This window comes from Pelodiscus sinensis, chromosome 5, assembly GCF_049634645.1.
Source record: "Pelodiscus sinensis isolate JC-2024 chromosome 5, ASM4963464v1, whole genome shotgun sequence".
NCBI classification, from domain to species: Eukaryota; Metazoa; Chordata; order Testudines; family Trionychidae; genus Pelodiscus; species Pelodiscus sinensis.
Window position 1 is genome coordinate 127,972,184 of NC_134715.1, and position 17,733 is coordinate 127,989,916.

Consider the following 17,733-nt stretch of genomic DNA (forward strand, 5'->3'; position numbering starts at 1 on the left):
AGACACGGAGGACCCAGGCGGCAGGACCGCAGCGCGTCTCGGTCCCACCGCCCGCGTCTCCCTGGTCTGCTGGGGGGGGGAGGGCGCAGTTAGTGCACCCTCCCCCCCAGCACACCAGGCTTTTCTCAGGACGCCTGTGGTAGAGCAGCTGGGGCGCTGCCGGTTGGTCCCGCAGCGCCGCTCTCGGCGCTACTGGACCAACCTGGCAGCACCCCAGCTGCTCTGCCCCAGGCGTCCTGATTCAGCCGCTGCTGGTCAGTTTCAGCAGCGGCTGAATCAGGACGTCTGGGGCAGAGCTGCTTGGGTGCTGCTGGGTTGGTCTACTAGCGCCGAGGAGCGGCGCTACTGGAGCAACCCAGCAGCACCCCAGCTGCTCTGCCCCAGGCGTCCCCAAGTCAGCCGCTGCTGAAACTGACCAGCGGCTGACTACAGGAAGCCCGAGGCAGAGTTGTTCTGCCCCGGGCTTCCTGGAATCAGCCGCTGATCAGTTTCAGCAGCAGCTGACTTGGGGACGCCTGGGGTAGAGCAGCTGGGGTGCTGCGGGGACCTACCCGGCAGCACCCCAGCTGCTCTGTCCCAGGCGTCCAGATTCAGCCACTGTTGAAACTGATCAGCGGCTGATTCCAGGAAGCCCGGGGCAGAGCAACTCTGCCTCGGGCTTCCTGTAGTCAGCCGCTGGTCAGTTTCAGCAGCGGCTGAATCTGGACGCCAGTTCCGACTTACATACAGATTCAACTTAAGAACAAACCTACAGTCCCTATCTTGTACGTAACCCGGGGACTGCCTGTAATTCCTAAGATCCCATTTGCTTTTTTGATTGCCGCTGCACACTGCTTGGATGTTTTCAGAGAACTATCCAGGATAACTCCAAGATCTCTTTCCTGATTAGTTGTAGCTAAATTAGCCCCCATCATATTGTATGTATAGTTGGGATTATTTTTTCCAATGGGCATTACTTGACACTTATCCACATTAAATTTCATTTGCCATTTTGTTGCCCTATCACTCAGTTTGGAGAGATCTTTTTGAAGTTCTTCACAGTCTGCTTTCGTCTTGACTGTCTTGAACAGTTTCGTCCGCAAACTTTGCCACCTCACTGCCTACCTCTTTCTCTAGATCATTTATGAATAAGTTGAATAGGATTAGTCCTAGGACTGACCCTTAGGGGACACCACTAGTTACCCCTCTCCATTCTGAAAATTTACCATTTATTCCTACCTTTTGTTTCCTGTCTTTTAACCAGTTCTCAATCCATAAAAGGATCTTTCCTCTTATCCTATGACAACCTAATTTACGCAAGAGCCTTTGGTGAGGGACTTTGTCAAAGGCTTTCTGGAAATCTAAGTACACTATATCTACTGGATCCCTCTTGTCCACATGTTTGTTAACCTCTTCAAAGAACTCTAATAGATTAGTAAGACATGATTTCCCTTTACAGAAACCATGTTGACTTTTGCCCAACAAATTATGTTCTTCTATGTGTCTGACAATTTTATTCTTTACTATTGTTTCAACTAATTTGCCCAGTACTGACATTAGACTTACCGGTCTGTAATTGCCAGAGTCATGTCTAGAGCCCTTTTAAAATATTGGTGTTATGTTAACTGTCTTCCAGTCCTTGGGTACAGAAGCTGATTTAAAGGATAGGTTACAAACCACAGTTAATTAGTTCCGCAATTTCACATTTGAGTTCTTTCAGAACCTTTGTTATAATATCTTGGAAAGAGAAAAATACAGTATTGAGCACAAGTTCCCAAAACAAGTGCCCAGGATGTACCATAACACTCAGGTATTTTATTACAACATTTATTTTAGAAGAGAAGGCACTTACAATACAGAAATAAAAATTGAAGAGGCACCGAAAGTGCAATTAAAATTAAAATGACACGCACGCACACATAATACAGTTTACCATACAGAAAGAGCACCCTCCCCTGTTAACAATACAGTAATGGAAATAAGCTACCGGTGACTACATTTTAAAACAGTTAGGGCTTTTTTATATAAAAAGATAAAAATTGTCCTACTCTTAATTTAAAAAAACCTACACACAACTGTAAAAGGTATCACGAGTTAGTGGTTCTTCTCCAACATTAAGCCTTTCAGTTCCTGCATTGCAAGAGGTCTTGGTACATTTCAATGAGGTGAGCAGCCTCTCTCTGGCCAGAAAGCAAAGCACCATGGGTAGTGGAATAATACTTCCTGTGAGTGGCCTCCCCCGAAAACATCACCTGCATAGGCTGGAGATGGGAAAAGAAAGTCAGGAAAGTTCCATCAATTACAGCTCTGGGAAAGTGTTAAACATTCCACTGTCCTCCTCCATTCTCAAAATTAACATCCACTTTGTTGTGGACACCACGGGAAAAACTGACATGCCAGTTGTGAGTGCCAAATATGTACTGGATAGTGGGTAGTACCATCCCCTGTGAGCTTAGAGAACACCAACGTCGCTGTACTTGTGCAAGTCATTTTTTAACTCGCTGCAGTACATCTATTTTCTTTGCTGAGGCCTTCTTTCATCCAAATGATGCCATGTTCACTGTATTCTTTTTAAGGGTGGAGTTTAATTTTTCCCAGGATGACAAAATCTGATCAAAAGCCACCAGATTTTTGGGATTAGGGAATGCTGGTCTCTCGATTTTATAGCATCTCTCACCAAGGTATCTATGCACTTGTTAAAAGGATCACATATGAAAGAGGCCTAGTTCATTTTGGGATTTTAGTAATTAAATTCCCGCACATGGGAGAGATTGAAGGGCTTCAGGAGGTGAATTCTACTGGAAGCAGAGATGTTCACAGAATTTATATGATTCAAAAACTCAACTACTCTTTTTAATAGGTACCTCTGCTCCTTACAATTATACCAAAAAAAACCATATAGCCAAAAGAAGAGACAGAATTAGAGAAACTGGTTTGACAAGTCATCTCTCTAGAAAGGGGTCCTAGATCCTGAGACAAAGCAAGCGAGCCTGGGACATTGTACAGACGTGGCTGACACCTCACATGTCTTCTTAGAGCTACATTCACACAGCTAGGAGTGCCAGAGAAGAACAATTTATCACACACACATGAACTCTCATGAGCTACACAACAAGGGAAAGATGGGATCCGTTTCATACAGCAGCGCAGCCACAGGAGCTCTTCATACATTGCTCTGAATTAGCCCTCAGGATAAGTCTCAGTTTAGGCCAGCTTTCACATTCATTCACAGGTGTGCCACTTCAAAGGCCAGACGAGATCACCGTGACCATCTACTCTGACCTCCTGTATAACACAGGGCAAGAAATGTCTCCAGAATAATTCCTAGCACAGAGCTTCCGGACAAAACATCCTCTCCTCATTTAGCAATCACTGGTAATGAAGAATCCACCTTGTTAACTTGTTCCAATAGTTAATTACCTGCACTGTTAAAAATGCACACCTTGCTTTCAGTCTGAATTTGTCTCGCTTCAATTTCCACCCTTAGAGATCATGTTACATCTTTCTCTATTAGACTGAAGTGCCCTTTATTATTAATAATATTTGTTCCACACACAGATACTTATAGACTGTAATGAATCATCTCTTAACCTTCTCTTTGTTAAGCTAACTAGATTGTGCTCTTTGAGTCTATCACTATACGGCTTGATCTTTTTCTAATCTCTTAATCACGCTCCCGGCTCCTCTCTGAACCCTCTCCAATCTATCAATATCCTTTTGAGTTGCGGACACTAGAACAGGATACAGGATTCTAGCAGCGTTCGCACTGAACCAAATACCAGGATAAAATAACTTTGACTCCTCCTCACAATTCCTGTTTATGCATCCCTGGATCACTTTAGCTCTTTGGACCACAGCACCACCCTGGGGAACACATTCGGCTGACTGTCCAGCATGACCCCCAAATGTTTTTCAGAGTCACTGCTTCCCAGGAACACTATGAAAAAAAGAAGGTGTTTTAAAATGAATAAACAATCACTGCTTAACACCCACCATTTCAAACAGGGATGTAAAATCCTGTTTAATCAGTTAACCTGTTAAATGTTGTTTAAAAGGTTAACCGATTAAGTGGGATCCCATAGGTGGGGGCCTGTTCCAGCCACCCATGGGCAGGGCTGCCAGCCCCACAGGACTGCCAGCTGCCAGCTCCTGGCCCTGCAAGGCTCCTGGCTGCTAGCTCCCAGCCCTGCGGGGCTGCAGGTAAACCGGTTACAAGCATCACCTGATGATGCTCCTGGCCCTGCAAGGCTCCCGGCTGCCAGCTCCCAGCCCTGAGAGGCTGCCGGTAAACCGGTTACAAGCATCACCGGTTACAAACATCTCCTGATGCTTACTGTGTGACCATGTAACCGGTTACCCGTTTGCACCCCAAATTTAAAATAGGACTTTGCACCTAGCACTGACAGAGAAAGCAGTGTTCAAAAATATATAAGACTACCACGTCCAACCTGAGATTCGCTTTACAGGAGCCTGCCCCAGCTGATGGAGAGCAAGTGTCCCAAGGTGCCTCTGTGTGTTCAATTCCCCCGAGCCACCCCCAAAAGCAGTAGCCAAAAGAACAGGCAGGTGAAGCAGGGAGGCAAAACCACTCTGAATAAAATCATCCAAAGCACAGGTTTAGCATATTTGAGGGCAGATTTCCAGTAGGTGAACAAAACAAAGAACTGCGAAGACAGGAGAATGGAGGCATGCACACATCCGTATAAATACTCTATCGAATGTAGACTACAAATCAGGAAACGTAGCGAGCTGGGAAACAGCACCTCCCCTTAATTAAGTCATGAACAAAACCATCTCTCGCCATCCTGGCGTTCAGTACTTACAACTGTCTTGGAGCTTTCCGTGTAAGGCAGTGGCTTAGCGAGTTTCTCCACATCAGTCCCGCTAGACCCAACCTGGGTGTAAGAATAGGATCCCCGGAAATTGGGATTGCTGCCCCATGAGGACCGCAGGATACGGCGAGGTTTTGGAATGTTTGGATTCCCTGGGTCAAAACCAAAGGAGAAAACACAGTCCTGAGCAAAGCAGCTGCAACACTGATATGCCCAAGGCGTGGGATTCATGCACTGGGGAGCCCAGCAACCCACCCACGCAGGCGGTTATTTCTTCAAAATACTTGCCTATCCATGCTGAGCCTGATAACAATATAGAATGGGCCTAAAACAGTTCTCTTGGGAACAGAAGCTGGTTATGCTTCTGGTTACAGCTCACCCATTGTGTGCTTACAATGCTAGAGGAATATTAGGCGGGAGTACAACAGAAAGTTCCTTCCCAGAAGCGTATCTTGTGGCCTAACAGAACAAAACATTATTGAACTGACAACCAACGGGATTCAAGTATAGTACAGGTTCTTAAACCTGCCCAGTCAAACCACAGCTATCCAGCCATTTGTAGGTTTCAGTGACATGGCAGGGTTAAAGCAAAAGAACTCAAAATCCACTCTTCCAGGAAAACTGGGAGCAGGCCCAGCAATAGTTACAGGCAATGACTTGGGTTTGAAGCGAAAAGCCCCTACGTGTCTGAGCTGTGCAGAAATCGGAAGCCACATTTTAAGAGAGCAAATTTGTCAAGGAAACTGCTGTCACATTTTATTTTGAAAGGGTTGAGTAGAAGCCCAAGAGAACATATGGCAATTGCCATTACACAACACAAATACGGCTCCACTCTTCAGTCTTCTTACAGAGCACATTCCACCGCGCTTACCCAGAAGTCACACAATGTATTGCACGGTGCCAATGCAAATAAGAGGAGGTGGCTAGAAATGAGCTTTTGTTGCCCTCGTATTGTAAAGGGTGCCTGTTCTCATTTTATATTGTTCAAGGTGCCCAGAGGCCTTTAGGTGCAAGCGTCAATACACAGCAGAACAATAACACAACATGATAACGCTGGGAACATGACGTTGCCCTTACAACAAGGACTGAATTTTAAATTGAGAATCACACAAAAGCAGGGACAGAGATTAGAAAAAGATCATTTAGAGGCTGCCAGGGAGTAGGCAAACATGTTACAGAAGCCAGGCAGCTACTGAATTTGTGGAAGGAAGAGAGTTTGGGATATCTCGAGCCTGATAAAACCAGTGCGCTTAACAAAGCAACAACTTGGATACCGGTGGAAAAAAACCCAACTTGATATTTCTTTTTTGAAGATCTGCAAAAGTACACCCTCGTGGGCCACACGTCCCCATGACAGAAGTAGCATCATTCACATATCAGGTGACTTGCCCAGTGTCACCCTGAAGTATCTGGCTGAGCCAGATGCAGATCTGAGACCTCCTTACCTTCAGCCCTGTGCTTTGACCACTTTGCAGTGCAGTGGACACATAGGCAAACAGCAGTATCCACTATGCATTCGTGCCAATATGCATGTTAGAAAGCTGTTCTATTTGGGGTGAGCAACTGGAGAGGGGAATGCTGACCAGGAAACAGATTATCCCACAATTTTGCAGCAGAAATCCGATAGTGTCTTTAACTTCCTCCTGTCCAGTCACTGCAGACAGACAGAGGGAGGCTCCATTTAAGGGAAGATAGGAACGTGAAAGACAAACTCAAAGACACAATGTCCTTTCTTGGAGAGGAAGAAAGCCAATTAGGAACACTACCTCAGCCTGGCAAGGAAGCGCAACTCAGCTGAAAACATGTCAAGAAACTCATCCAACTGTCATCACATATTTTACAGAGATCTGGCCATTCGGTTTGTCCACAGATCAAACAAATGCATTGATGTGGATGTGGAAACTCCTAAGAGAGGGCCACAGATGTGCGATTCAAATGGAGAGACAATGGTTGTGAAAAGACTGTGGTCATCATTAGCATCAGAGTGTGAGACCCCAGGACCTCTTGATGCCAACTTGTAGAAAGCTCAGAGATGCATAAGGGTTAGAGGTATGCTCTGGGGGTAGTATTTATATACCTCTCCACTAAAGAGAATCACTCCATGTCTCTGCTGAAAATCTGTATCACAACAAAATACAGGACTATGCAGCACTTTAAAGACTAACAAGATGGTTTATTAGGTGATGAGCTTTCGTGGGCCAGACCCACTTCCTCAGATCAAGTAGTGGAAGAAAATAGTCACAATCATATATACCAAAGGTTGTGACTCTTTTCTTCCACTACTTGATCTGAGGAAGTGGGTCTGGCCCATGAAAGCTCATAATCTAATAAACCATCTTGTTAGTCTTTAAAGTGCTGCATAGTCCTGTATTTTGCTTCAGCTACACCAGACTAACACGGCTACATTTCTATTACTGCATCACAACAGGTCATCATAACCTTTGTAAAATGTCCGAGTGGGCAATATATAAGGAGATGTGTCTATATACGGCACATTGTGTGTGCTGACCCAGTGTGTATTGCTTGTTTTACAACAGGAATGTGTTTGCAAACGGAGTCAAATGGTACTAGGCGATTGCAGGGACTTCAAAAGAAAACATTACTAGGAAGAAGTGAACAGCAAGGGGAGAACTCCGTTTACAGGTGAAGAGCATAGAGCCGGTCTATTACATAGTGGGGTGCAGAGAGGCACCCTGGCATCCCCCAGCTGGTCTCAGCCATTCAGCTGTGAGAAGGACTTGGGGGGGGGGGGGGGGGGAATACCTTATTTACCAGGAGGACAACTTGCTAATTACCCGATTAGGCTCTAGAATGTGTGTAGTGATTGGATTTGTAATCCTTTGTTTCCATTAACCCTTGTTGCTTCTTCTCCCATTAGGGTAAGGGGTGTTCCTTGTCCAATAAACATACTCCTGCATGCCCTACAAACGTCTCTAAGTGCTGTGTGTTAGGTGGAGTGGTGATCCTGAGGTGACACTGATAGGCCAGCGCACACTGCTCCCTGGGAAAGAATGCAGCTGTGAATTGTGTGGGTGCCCAGTGTCTCAGGACCTGTATATTCCAGGTGAACACTCAGAGGACTCAAGGCGGGTGCAGTCATTTTAAACAGACACAGAGCAGTTAAGGCCAAACTCTCCAGATGTAGATGTTGGAAGCCCCCGAAAAGCGATTTAAGAAGAGTGAAGCATCAACAGTGGATAACTAGCTCTAAGTATGGCTATGGAGCCCCAAAATTCACCCCTCAGAAATGAATGAAAAGAATACCGTTATTCCAGAGAGGTTTGGAGGAATAGCCACAGGAGTTGTGAAAACCTTTCCCATAGATTAAATAGACTTGCTTAGGGGGCGGGGGGAAATGACTCAAACCATGAACATTTCACTGGCGGAAGTGGACACAAGGCGTAACGGAAATGCTCCAAGGACTCTCTTTTCGCTGCAGCGCTAAGTGCTTGAGAAGGAGGGGTACACCAGGGATGGAGGAGGAACCTTGGGAATGCTGGGTAGGTCTCTTATCATTTAGAAGAGCCACTGTAGTGGACATCTAAGTTCCAAACTATGTTTCCCTGCAAGGAAGAGAAGATGACGAAGGAGAAGGAGAGAGTGTTGGGTAGCTAACCTTATATGGAAGAGGCTAGGTTCAAAGCAGGAGAGGAGAAAGGCTGAAGAATTTGGGGCCCATGGAATAAGATAATTTAGAAAAAGAAGCTCGGGATCTTTAAACAGGAGGAACAATGGCAAGCAAGATTATTTATAAGATTAGGTTCAATGGATGTGGCTGTTTTATAATCACAGTGGAGGCTGAGGTGGGAACAAGAGGAGATGAATGGAATGCAGTGGAGTGTGGTCCAGACTGGATTAACCTTGCAGTTCCTAGGTACTGGGAATGGAAAAGTGAGCCTTGTAAGTGTTTTTCCCACAGATGGAGGTGGGACATAAATAATGAGTTGCTCAGGCCACAAGCTGGACCTTTGTCTTGCTTGTATGTAAGGCCCGATCTGGCTGTAGATGGATTGGAGGAGAAGGAAGTGGCCATGGCGTAGCATTTTCCAGTACCACATGACCGTTTTTAACACTGTGCATGATGAGAAATGCTTGCCACGTGAACCTTCAGACTGCTAAGCAAGAGGGCATCTTTTAGGGTGAAAGTTGCCAAAGGAATTCAATCTACTGCCAGAAATAGGGGATGTAAAATCCCAATTAATCCATTAACCAGGTAAATTTTAACTGGTTAACCGATTGAGCAAGATCCCACGTGTGCCTCCACTAACCCTGCAGGGTGGTCAGTGTGCATGCTGCTGCTCTTGGTCCCCCACAGGGCTGCTGCTATCTGTCCACATTCCTTGCCAAAAATGGCTCTGAAGTATCCAGGTGACTCAACCAGCAACAAACCACTGGCCAAGAGACCCTGCTACAGTACTTGCAAAATAAATCAACTAAGTCATCAACTAACTTCTGTCCTGTTGTGGTCACTAATGAGACCCACTTATTACAAGGTATGGATTTACATCCATATCAAGATTTAGGTCCCAATTCAACTCCTATTGACTTCGGTGGGCACTTGATGACTGGAGCGAGAAGAATTGACAAAGGATGTCGGAGCCAACACCTACCTTGAGGAATAATAAATGTTGACCAAACTTAGACATCAAAATCTGTATTGCTAAATACTTTCTGAATGTTTTCATCGGAAGTGTTGGGGAAGGTGTCTGGCAAAACAAGTAACAGCTGCCCTTTCCCATTGACTAGGCCATTGTGTGACTGGCGAGGGGGAACTCCAGGATGTGCAAAACTAAAAAGGAGACACGGGATGAAAGTCCAGTCTGAATGAAGTAAAGAAGCGTTTTGCCATGGACTTCAGTGAGGCCTTCAGAGCCAGGCAGCTGGAGAGCAACAGCTGCTGACTGATGGCCAAGTTCTGCAGGCAATAGTGCAGAAGTAAGGCTGGCGATACCACACCACGCAATCCCTACTGCAGTGCTGCTGCTGGCGGCAGCAGCTCTGCCTTCAGAACGGCAATCATGGTCAGCAGCCACCTCTCTCCAGCTGCCCAGCTCTGAAGACAGTGTCACCGCCATCAGAAGCACAAGAAGTAAGGGTAACACTCCTTACAATAACCTTGTGACACCCCTGCACTCCTTTTTGGGCCAGGACCCCAACAATTACAACACTGTGAAATTTCAGACTTAAATAGTAGCAATCATGATATTCATTATTTTAAAATCCTATGACCATGTAATTGACCAAAATGGACCATGAATTTGGTAGGGCCGAACCCTGGGGGATTATATGGGAAAGTACGCACTGCGTTCCTTGTTCCTAGATGTATACATTTACATGTATTTGTATTAAACTGTAAATTGTTTGCTTACCAAGAGATCCACATTGCTCTATATAACAACGAGCTGAGCTCAGCATTATTTACAATCGCCCAATTTTTGCAACACCTGCAAATTTTATCAGAGATGATTTTATGTTTTCTTCCAGGTCACTGATAAAAATGTTAAATAGCGTATGGCCAAGAACCAGCCCTGGGAATCCCCACTAGAAACACTGACTGGGTGAGGATTTGTATTGGCATTTATACAGCGTTTTTCCTGTGAGGAGTCCACAGAGTCCTACGAGCACAAATGAACTAAACGTCACAAACATACCCCTTCCCTCAGCTAAACAAGGCAGGGCAGTGCAGAACTGACAAGCGGACTTGTTACAGCCTGAATTTTTAAAAGGTTACTAATTTGGGGTGCCTTCATTTTTGGTGCTCCTTGATTTTCATTGGTGTAAACTACTGGCAGAGAAGATTAAAGAGATGTCTCCTCAGCGCCACTGAAAGAGTGACTCATTTTTGGGGGGTTCATTTTTGAAAATGTAGTCCCATGTGACTTACACATGCAGTGAGTGGGAGTCAGAGAGAGAGAGAGAGTTCCAACATCAGACTCTCAGCTGGTCTCAATTGGTGTAACTCCATTGCCTTTAATGGAGCTGTGCTGATTTACTAGCCCTGGGAATCTTGAATGTGAGCGTGTTGCCGTAACTGTTAAGTTGACACAATGATATGGAAGATAAAAAAAGAAAACGGTATTTGGCGTCTGACCGAACTCAACCCTCCTCCCCCACTGGATGCAGCGTGCTCCAGGTATCACCATGTCTATGTAAATGAGACTCCAAGCACCCTCAAGCCTTCCAAGCAGTGGCACTGAGAGGCGTACGTGGCATGCAACTCTGCAGCGAGTGCTTCGAAAGCCTTTGCACGGCCTTTCAGAAGGAAACAAAAGCCAAGGAGCTATTGACTACATCCCTGCATTTCCTTCCTCTCTCTCCCCAAAAGACCCCCGCCCCTTTCTTCTCCGCCAACAAAAGGAACAAGAGCATTGCTGACCTGTAAATTTACGTAGCATCTCAGTGCACGTTTCTGCCACAGTTTCATCGTCGTACTTCTCCATGATCAAAGCCTCCTCCCCGCAGATCCAGCCACTGAGCACGTAGCCATACCGCTCCGGAGGGTAGAGGACATCAAAGCTGCAAATCTTCTTGTACCACAGCTCCTCAGGGTAAGTCAAACTTTCGCTCTCTGCCTCATCCTCCCAGACGAACTGGATGCTGTTGCATTCAGGACTCCAGAAGGGCTCTTCAAATTCCAGAAAGATTTTGTCGGTGGTGCTAATGCCCAGTTTCTGAATGGCCATCACCTTCTCCTCAGGCAGGCCTGGGTGGAACATGCTCTCATGATACTTCTTCAGGACTCCCAGCGACACGGTCACGATGACGTGGTCGGCAGGGATGAACTCACAGTCTTCACATTCCACAAAGACATGGTAGCCCTGGTCCTCCTCGGGGCGGTCACTGTTGTGGTCGGCCACGCGCTCGATCTCCTTGGTGACCAACTGGTTCCAGTGGATGCACCTGACTGACTTGCGGAGCTGGATGACCGAGTCTGGAATGGCCTGGGCCAGGATCTCCACAATCTTGATAAAACCACAAGGAATGACGTGATGGGCCCCAGGAATTTCAGTCCATTCTCCGAATTCGCTGAGCGAGACCTCGTCCATGCTATGAGAGCTGCTCTCACAGCTCTCCACCTAGTGAAAGCAACACAACACCACGTTTCCAAAGAGCTATCCGCCTCCCCATGGTACAGACAGAACAGAGCGAGTGAACAGCAGAGCCAGGAATAGAACCCAGGACTCCTGTGTCCCAGTGAACTTTTCTGCTAGAGAAGGGGTGGAGCATGGAACAGGGACCAGCGAGGAAGTGCTGCTCAAACTGAGGCTGCAGCCACGCTTATTTAAACACTTTTTTCACTGGCTGACAGAGATTCCCATTCTACAAGAAGACATAAGAACAAAAGGATTTCAGGGCTACCCCCTCAGAGGCAGATCTCAGTGTAGCATGAACGTTAGCATCCAACCAGCTAATGCTCTGCAGCAGAGAGGACATGTGCCAATGATCAGGTGGAAGGGAAAGACATGATGAGGTTGGGGGGCCAATCTTCTCTGTATTTTGATTAGCAAAGTCTTGGTTTTGGGGGCCCCCATCTAAACTGGTAAGCATAGCGATTGCTAGCACTGATCCCACTGTTTGATGGCAGGCTGTTACGCCTGCCTCTTGTGGTCAGTTTCCAGTGGGGTCTGCGGAATGGTGGCCTTAGATCCTTCCCAGCTTCTCTTCCCAAGTTTCTAATTGCTGGATTTGATCCTACACATCTGTAACCATTTTATACCATCTCACCTTTTAGCTAACTACCTAGGCTTGTCTTCGTTTATAGCCCTAGCAGACCAGCCTCCTCTCACCATGGGGAATCCACACAGTAAGCTTTGCATTCCTAGTTACGGTAAGCCACTGTCTGCATGCTCAGGTGGACTGGAATGCCAGGCGCGCACAGTCAAATTATTATTTGAAAAGACCCAAAGCTGTGTGGAGCACTTCACAGGTAGAGAGGACACAGTAAGTACCTTGAAAATGCAACCTATGGCTCCTGCCCCCGCTGGGGCATTGCATGGGCATGCAAGCAGCAGTGTCAGTCCAGCTGCAAGATCTAGGTCTAAATGTTAAATACATCTTTTCCTGAAGAACTTGTCCACTACAGCAAATGCTGCCTAATTCCCATGCAGAGTCTGCAATGATTTTATAAACCTCTCTGAAAGACGCAAAGAGCTTTGACCACTCTCAGAGCTACAGTAATACAGTAAATGTTTATATCATTTATATTTGGGCTTTTGTCTTTTTTGTATTTAATTTACTGTATACTACTTGGAACAACAGACAGGTGCTTTACCTATCCTGCAGTCTTCTATGGGCACTAACTCATTGGCATAATACCCTGAATGCCTATCAACTCAGTTAGGGTATGTCTACACTACAAAGTTAATTCGAACTAATGGACGTTAGTTCAAATTAACTTTGCTAGGCGCTACACTAGCGCTCCGCTAGTTCGAACTTAATTCGAACTAGCGGAGCGCTTAGTTCGAACTAGGTAAACCTCATTTTACGAGGACTAAGCCTAGTTCGAACTTACTAGTTCGAATTAAGGGGTGTGTAGCCCCTTAATTCGAACTAGTGGGAGGCTAGCCCTCCCCAGCTTTCCCTGGTGGCCACTTTGGCCAACACCAGGGAAACGCTATTGCCCCCCTCCCGGCCCCGGACTCCTTAAAGGGGCACGGGCTGGCTACGATGCCCGTGCCAGGTGCAAGCCTGCCAGCACCCAGCTAGCAGACCCTGCACCTGGCACGGCTCGAGCCAGCCAGCCGATGCCCCCCAGCCCTCCCCCTCTTCCCGGGACCAGGCTGGCGGCTCCCGGGAGCTTGCCCGGGACCGCAAGAGGCGGGCACCCGCCTGGTCTAGTGCGGACATCGAGGACCTCGTCCACGACCTCCGCACTAGGCACAGGAAAGCGGCCGTCTAGGGCAGGAGAGCTGCCAGCCTGGCCACCCAGGAGCAGGTGTGCATGAAAATCAAGGTGGTCCACTGAGACCCCCGACCCTGAGCCCTGAGCTTACAATGGCCGTACTGGGTCAGACCAAAGGTCCATCTAGCCCAGTAGCCTGTCTGCCAACAGCAGCCAACACTAGGGACCCTGGAGGGGATGGACCGAAGACAGTGACCAAGCCATTTGTCTCATGCCATCCCTCTCCAGCCTTCCACAAACTTTGGGCAGGGACACCACTCCTACACCCTGGCTAATACCATTCCATGGACCCAACCTCCATGACTTTATTTCACTTCTCTTTAAACTCTGTTCTAGTTCTAGCCTTCACAGCCTCCTGCAGCAAGGAGTTCCACAGGTTGACTCTTTGCTTTGTGAAGAACAACTTTCTGTTACTAGTTTGAAGCCTGCTACCCATTCCTTTCCTTTGGTGTCCTCTAGTCCTTCTATTATGGGAACTAATGAAGAACTTTTCTTTATTCGCCCTCTCCACGCCACTCATGATTTTATAGACCTCTATCATATCCCCCCTCAGTCTCCTCTTTTCTAAGCTGAAAAGTCCCAGTCTCTTTAGCCTCTCTTCATATGGGACCTGTTCCAAACCTCTGATCATTTTAGTTGCCCTCCCCCTCTCTCACCCTCTCTCTTCCCCTCTCCCACCTCCTTTTCCCAGTCTCCCCCAGTTTTGTTCAATAAAGAGAGATTCTATTTTTGACCACACGTTTTCTTTATTTTGTACATCAGGAAGGGGGGCTAGGGAAGGGTAAGTGGAAGGAGGTGAGGGAGGAATGGGGTACGAGCCCCCAATGGGGAGGACTGGGCTGGCTCTGCGGGTTTCTGGGGGTGGAAGCTCTCCTGCAGCCCCCCAATTGCCTCCTGTCCCTAGATGGCAGCCTGCGGCAAGTGCAGCCAGGCTGATGGCCGAGTGCTGTGATGTGCCCAGTGTGGGCACTCAGGGCACTCCAAGACAGGACTGCTTTGCACACGGGGAACCCCTGAGAACTGTCTGTCCGGGGTGGGGGTCGGGTCCCTTTAAGCACAGCCCTCGGCTAGCCTGAGGCAGCAGCTCCACGCTCTAAGTCCTCCTCTGATGCCCTGCCAGCACTGCTTCCGGCCATCCTTAACGCCGGTTCAGGGTCCACTCTGTGTGGACATGCTAGTTCGAATTAGCAAAACGCTAATTCGAACTAGTTTTTTAGTCTGGATCCGTTAGTTCGAATTAGCTTAGTTTGAATTAACTAATTCGAACTAAGTTAGTTCGAATTAGCGCTGTAGTGTAGACATACCCTTAGACTGACAGAATGAGGTCCTAATGGATTTTGAAGTCTGCTCTTCTCCTTTCCCTGTTTACAGGACAATCTGCAGGCTGGGGCTAGAAGACAGGTAGTTGTCGTACAGGTTGAACCTCTGTGGTCTGGGACTCTCTGGTCTGGCAACTGGACCGCGGATGTTGATGGATTAGAGAGTCCCAGCACAGAGGTTGCGGGTGGCTACGAGCAGAACTGGCCAGTGGTACCAGCAGGGCAGTGGAGCCCACCGGGCACCAGGGGGCGCCGGAGTCCATGTGGTGGGGAGTGTTGCAGAGACTGCAGCCAATAGGGCCAGGAATGGTGTGGGGGGGGGGGGCACACAGCCCGCAGCTGGTGGGGCTCTGAGCACTGGCGGGGCCGTCAGAGCTTGCAGGGCTGCGAGTGCCAGCTGGTCTGCTGGAGCTCACGGGGCCGACAAGGCTGCTGGAGCAGCGGCAGGTTGCTGGGGAGAGGGGAGCCCAGCAGAGAGGTTGGTGCTCATCCTCCCACTCCCCGCCAATCCTTCCCTGGTCCAGCAAAATCTCTTGTCTAGGTTTGGTCAAGTCCCAAGGGTGCTGGACTAGGAAGGTCCAACCTGTATAAGTTGGTGAGACTATGGCAGAAAAGCTTTCTGAAGTCTGAATAAATAAAAGCAAGTTATTACAATGGATTCAGCACCAAAATTACAGAAGGAATCTCGGGGAGGCAAAATGCAATTATCCAGATTAGAATTTGACCAAAACACCTGAGTTAACACCCATTCTCTCACCACAAAGGCCCTGGGTTCTTTCATGGTCCAGAGTGGCCATTACAGATTCAATGATGACATACAGGGAGGAGTGCCGGATTCCCTGCGTGAACGTAGGTCTCTCTTTCCCTCAGATTCCCATCTACCTGTGGATACATGCACTTGCCTGCCATGCCAGAGTGAGGTGTGTGTGGCTCCCTTGCCTTTCTTCATACACCTTTAATTCACATTACAACTTCAAAACACAAAGTGCTGACTTATTACCATTTATTAGGTGTGGAATGCTTGGGACTGCATATATCCCAGCCCCAGGATAAGATACAGAGAAGACAGGATCTACTTGGTAAGAAACATGGAGGGACTAATGAACACATGGGTTTATACAATTTTCCTTTGATTTTGATTCTCTCTCCCCTTTTCAATGACTGTTAAGGTGCTTTGGGATTTAGTTTGTGGGGATTTTCCTGGTTTCCAAGCTCTGGAGAAAAGTTAAAAGGGGATAAAAGATACTCTGCCTGCAGCAGGTGGTCCATGGTATGAGGCAAAAAGGTACCCATTCCTAAATGGAGTGAGCACTATGCTGGCTTTTGCTAATAGGTGGCAGGATAACAGACTGAATGACACCACACAGAAGAATTTAATTGAACTGATGAAACATCATATCTTGCTGGCCCAATGTGGAGATGTCCAGTGTATGAGGAAAATGTAATAGACGAACCAGAAATATCTCAGCTGCCATGATAACAAATGCAATTGCCCAGTGATGGTACACAACTCTCATCCGAGTCGCTGATGTCCCACGACTGAGCTGCCTTTTGGAACATACCTTAAGATATTGCTGGATCATGGCTAGTTTCAGCCGCTTGGTGGTCTCCGAGTCATCTGGATCGGCTTTGATACGTTTGCGCACCACATCCCGTGTGAATACGCCCACACTATTCTGGCTCTCAGCATTGACTGGTTTACCGCGTTGAAAGAACTCCTGAGTCAGGTTATAGACCTGCCAGAGACAGGATAGAAAGAGGGAGAAAGTAACTCGCAGCAAGTAGCTCGAGTGAACAATCCAAGCCTTGAGCCATGCACAGGGTTGCCAGCCCTCCGGGATGGTCCTGAGGACTCCAGGAAGGAAAGATTAATCTTTAATTAAAGATAATATCATGGGATGAAACCTACAGAAACATGGACAACCAAAACTGGCCACCCTAGCCGTGCACAGCTCTCGTCACCCAGGTCTGGGATGCTCGGATCACCCCATTGGGTGGGGGGTACAAATTCCATAGCTGGAGGCTTAAGCCTAAAAGTCGCCAGAGGGCTTTCTGCATTTCTTTTATCACATGTTGCCCTTCATGGGATGCCTTCAGAGCTCTACATATCAGCAGAGGATAGGAAACCAGAGGGTCAAAGTCAACATGTAAGAACTCTGATCTACCAAAATATTCCCTAGCACCTATTTAGGAACACGCTATGTTGGTTGGTCGTTCCCAGATATGGGAGTTTCACCATTACCTTTCACCAGAGAAAAGGACAAGCATGGCACCCTCATGTCGCTAAACCCTGCTATTCAAGCTACCGTACAGATACTGCCGCTGTGCCTGTGGCCTAGTTGCCCTTTAAAGGTTGCAAACCAGAGAGCACCTACGTCTGACTAACTTCCGTACAGGCAGGATTTGGATTTTGGTTAGCGTGAGAATGGAGCTGGAGAATGCTCGGTTTTCGGGATTAGCTTCTTCTGTCGGGAGAGGGACTGGGTTTGTTATTTCTGATTTTGTGTTAGTTTGTCACAACCCGCCCCCAACGTGCACTCTGGACGGGTACCAGTCTGCTGTGAATCGACCCATCCATCAATCCCACATGCTTCTAAGCCCCTTGGGTCTGAATAGCGACTGGTCACTGTACCTGGCTACGGGTTTTTCAGGCATACTCAAGTGCAGACCCCATGTCCAATACCCTCCTTAGGCAATGGAA

The 17,733-nt window shown here is 47.5% G+C and overlaps 1 protein-coding gene across 4 annotated transcripts in view; it reads right to left on the reverse strand.

Moving 5' to 3' along the window:
• Window positions 1-1,792: 1,792 nt before the first annotated feature.
• SMOX (spermine oxidase) overlaps window positions 1,793-17,733 on the reverse strand; it is a 133,708-nt gene continuing 117,767 nt past the window's right edge. For 2 of the 4 annotated variants that reach the window (XM_006139203.4, XM_075930977.1), the window contains 4 exons: window positions 16,595-16,768; window positions 11,188-11,887; window positions 4,803-4,963; window positions 1,793-2,240 (listed from right to left, as the gene is read on the reverse strand). In XM_006139203.4, the coding sequence (XP_006139265.2) occupies window positions 2,103-2,240; window positions 4,803-4,963; window positions 11,188-11,887; window positions 16,595-16,768 (1,173 nt within the window). In that variant the 3' untranslated portion in view covers window positions 1,793-2,102. The remainder of the gene's footprint in view (window positions 2,241-4,802; window positions 4,964-11,187; window positions 11,888-16,594; window positions 16,769-17,733) is intronic. The other 2 variants (XM_075930978.1, XM_075930980.1) reach the window with 2 other exon arrangements.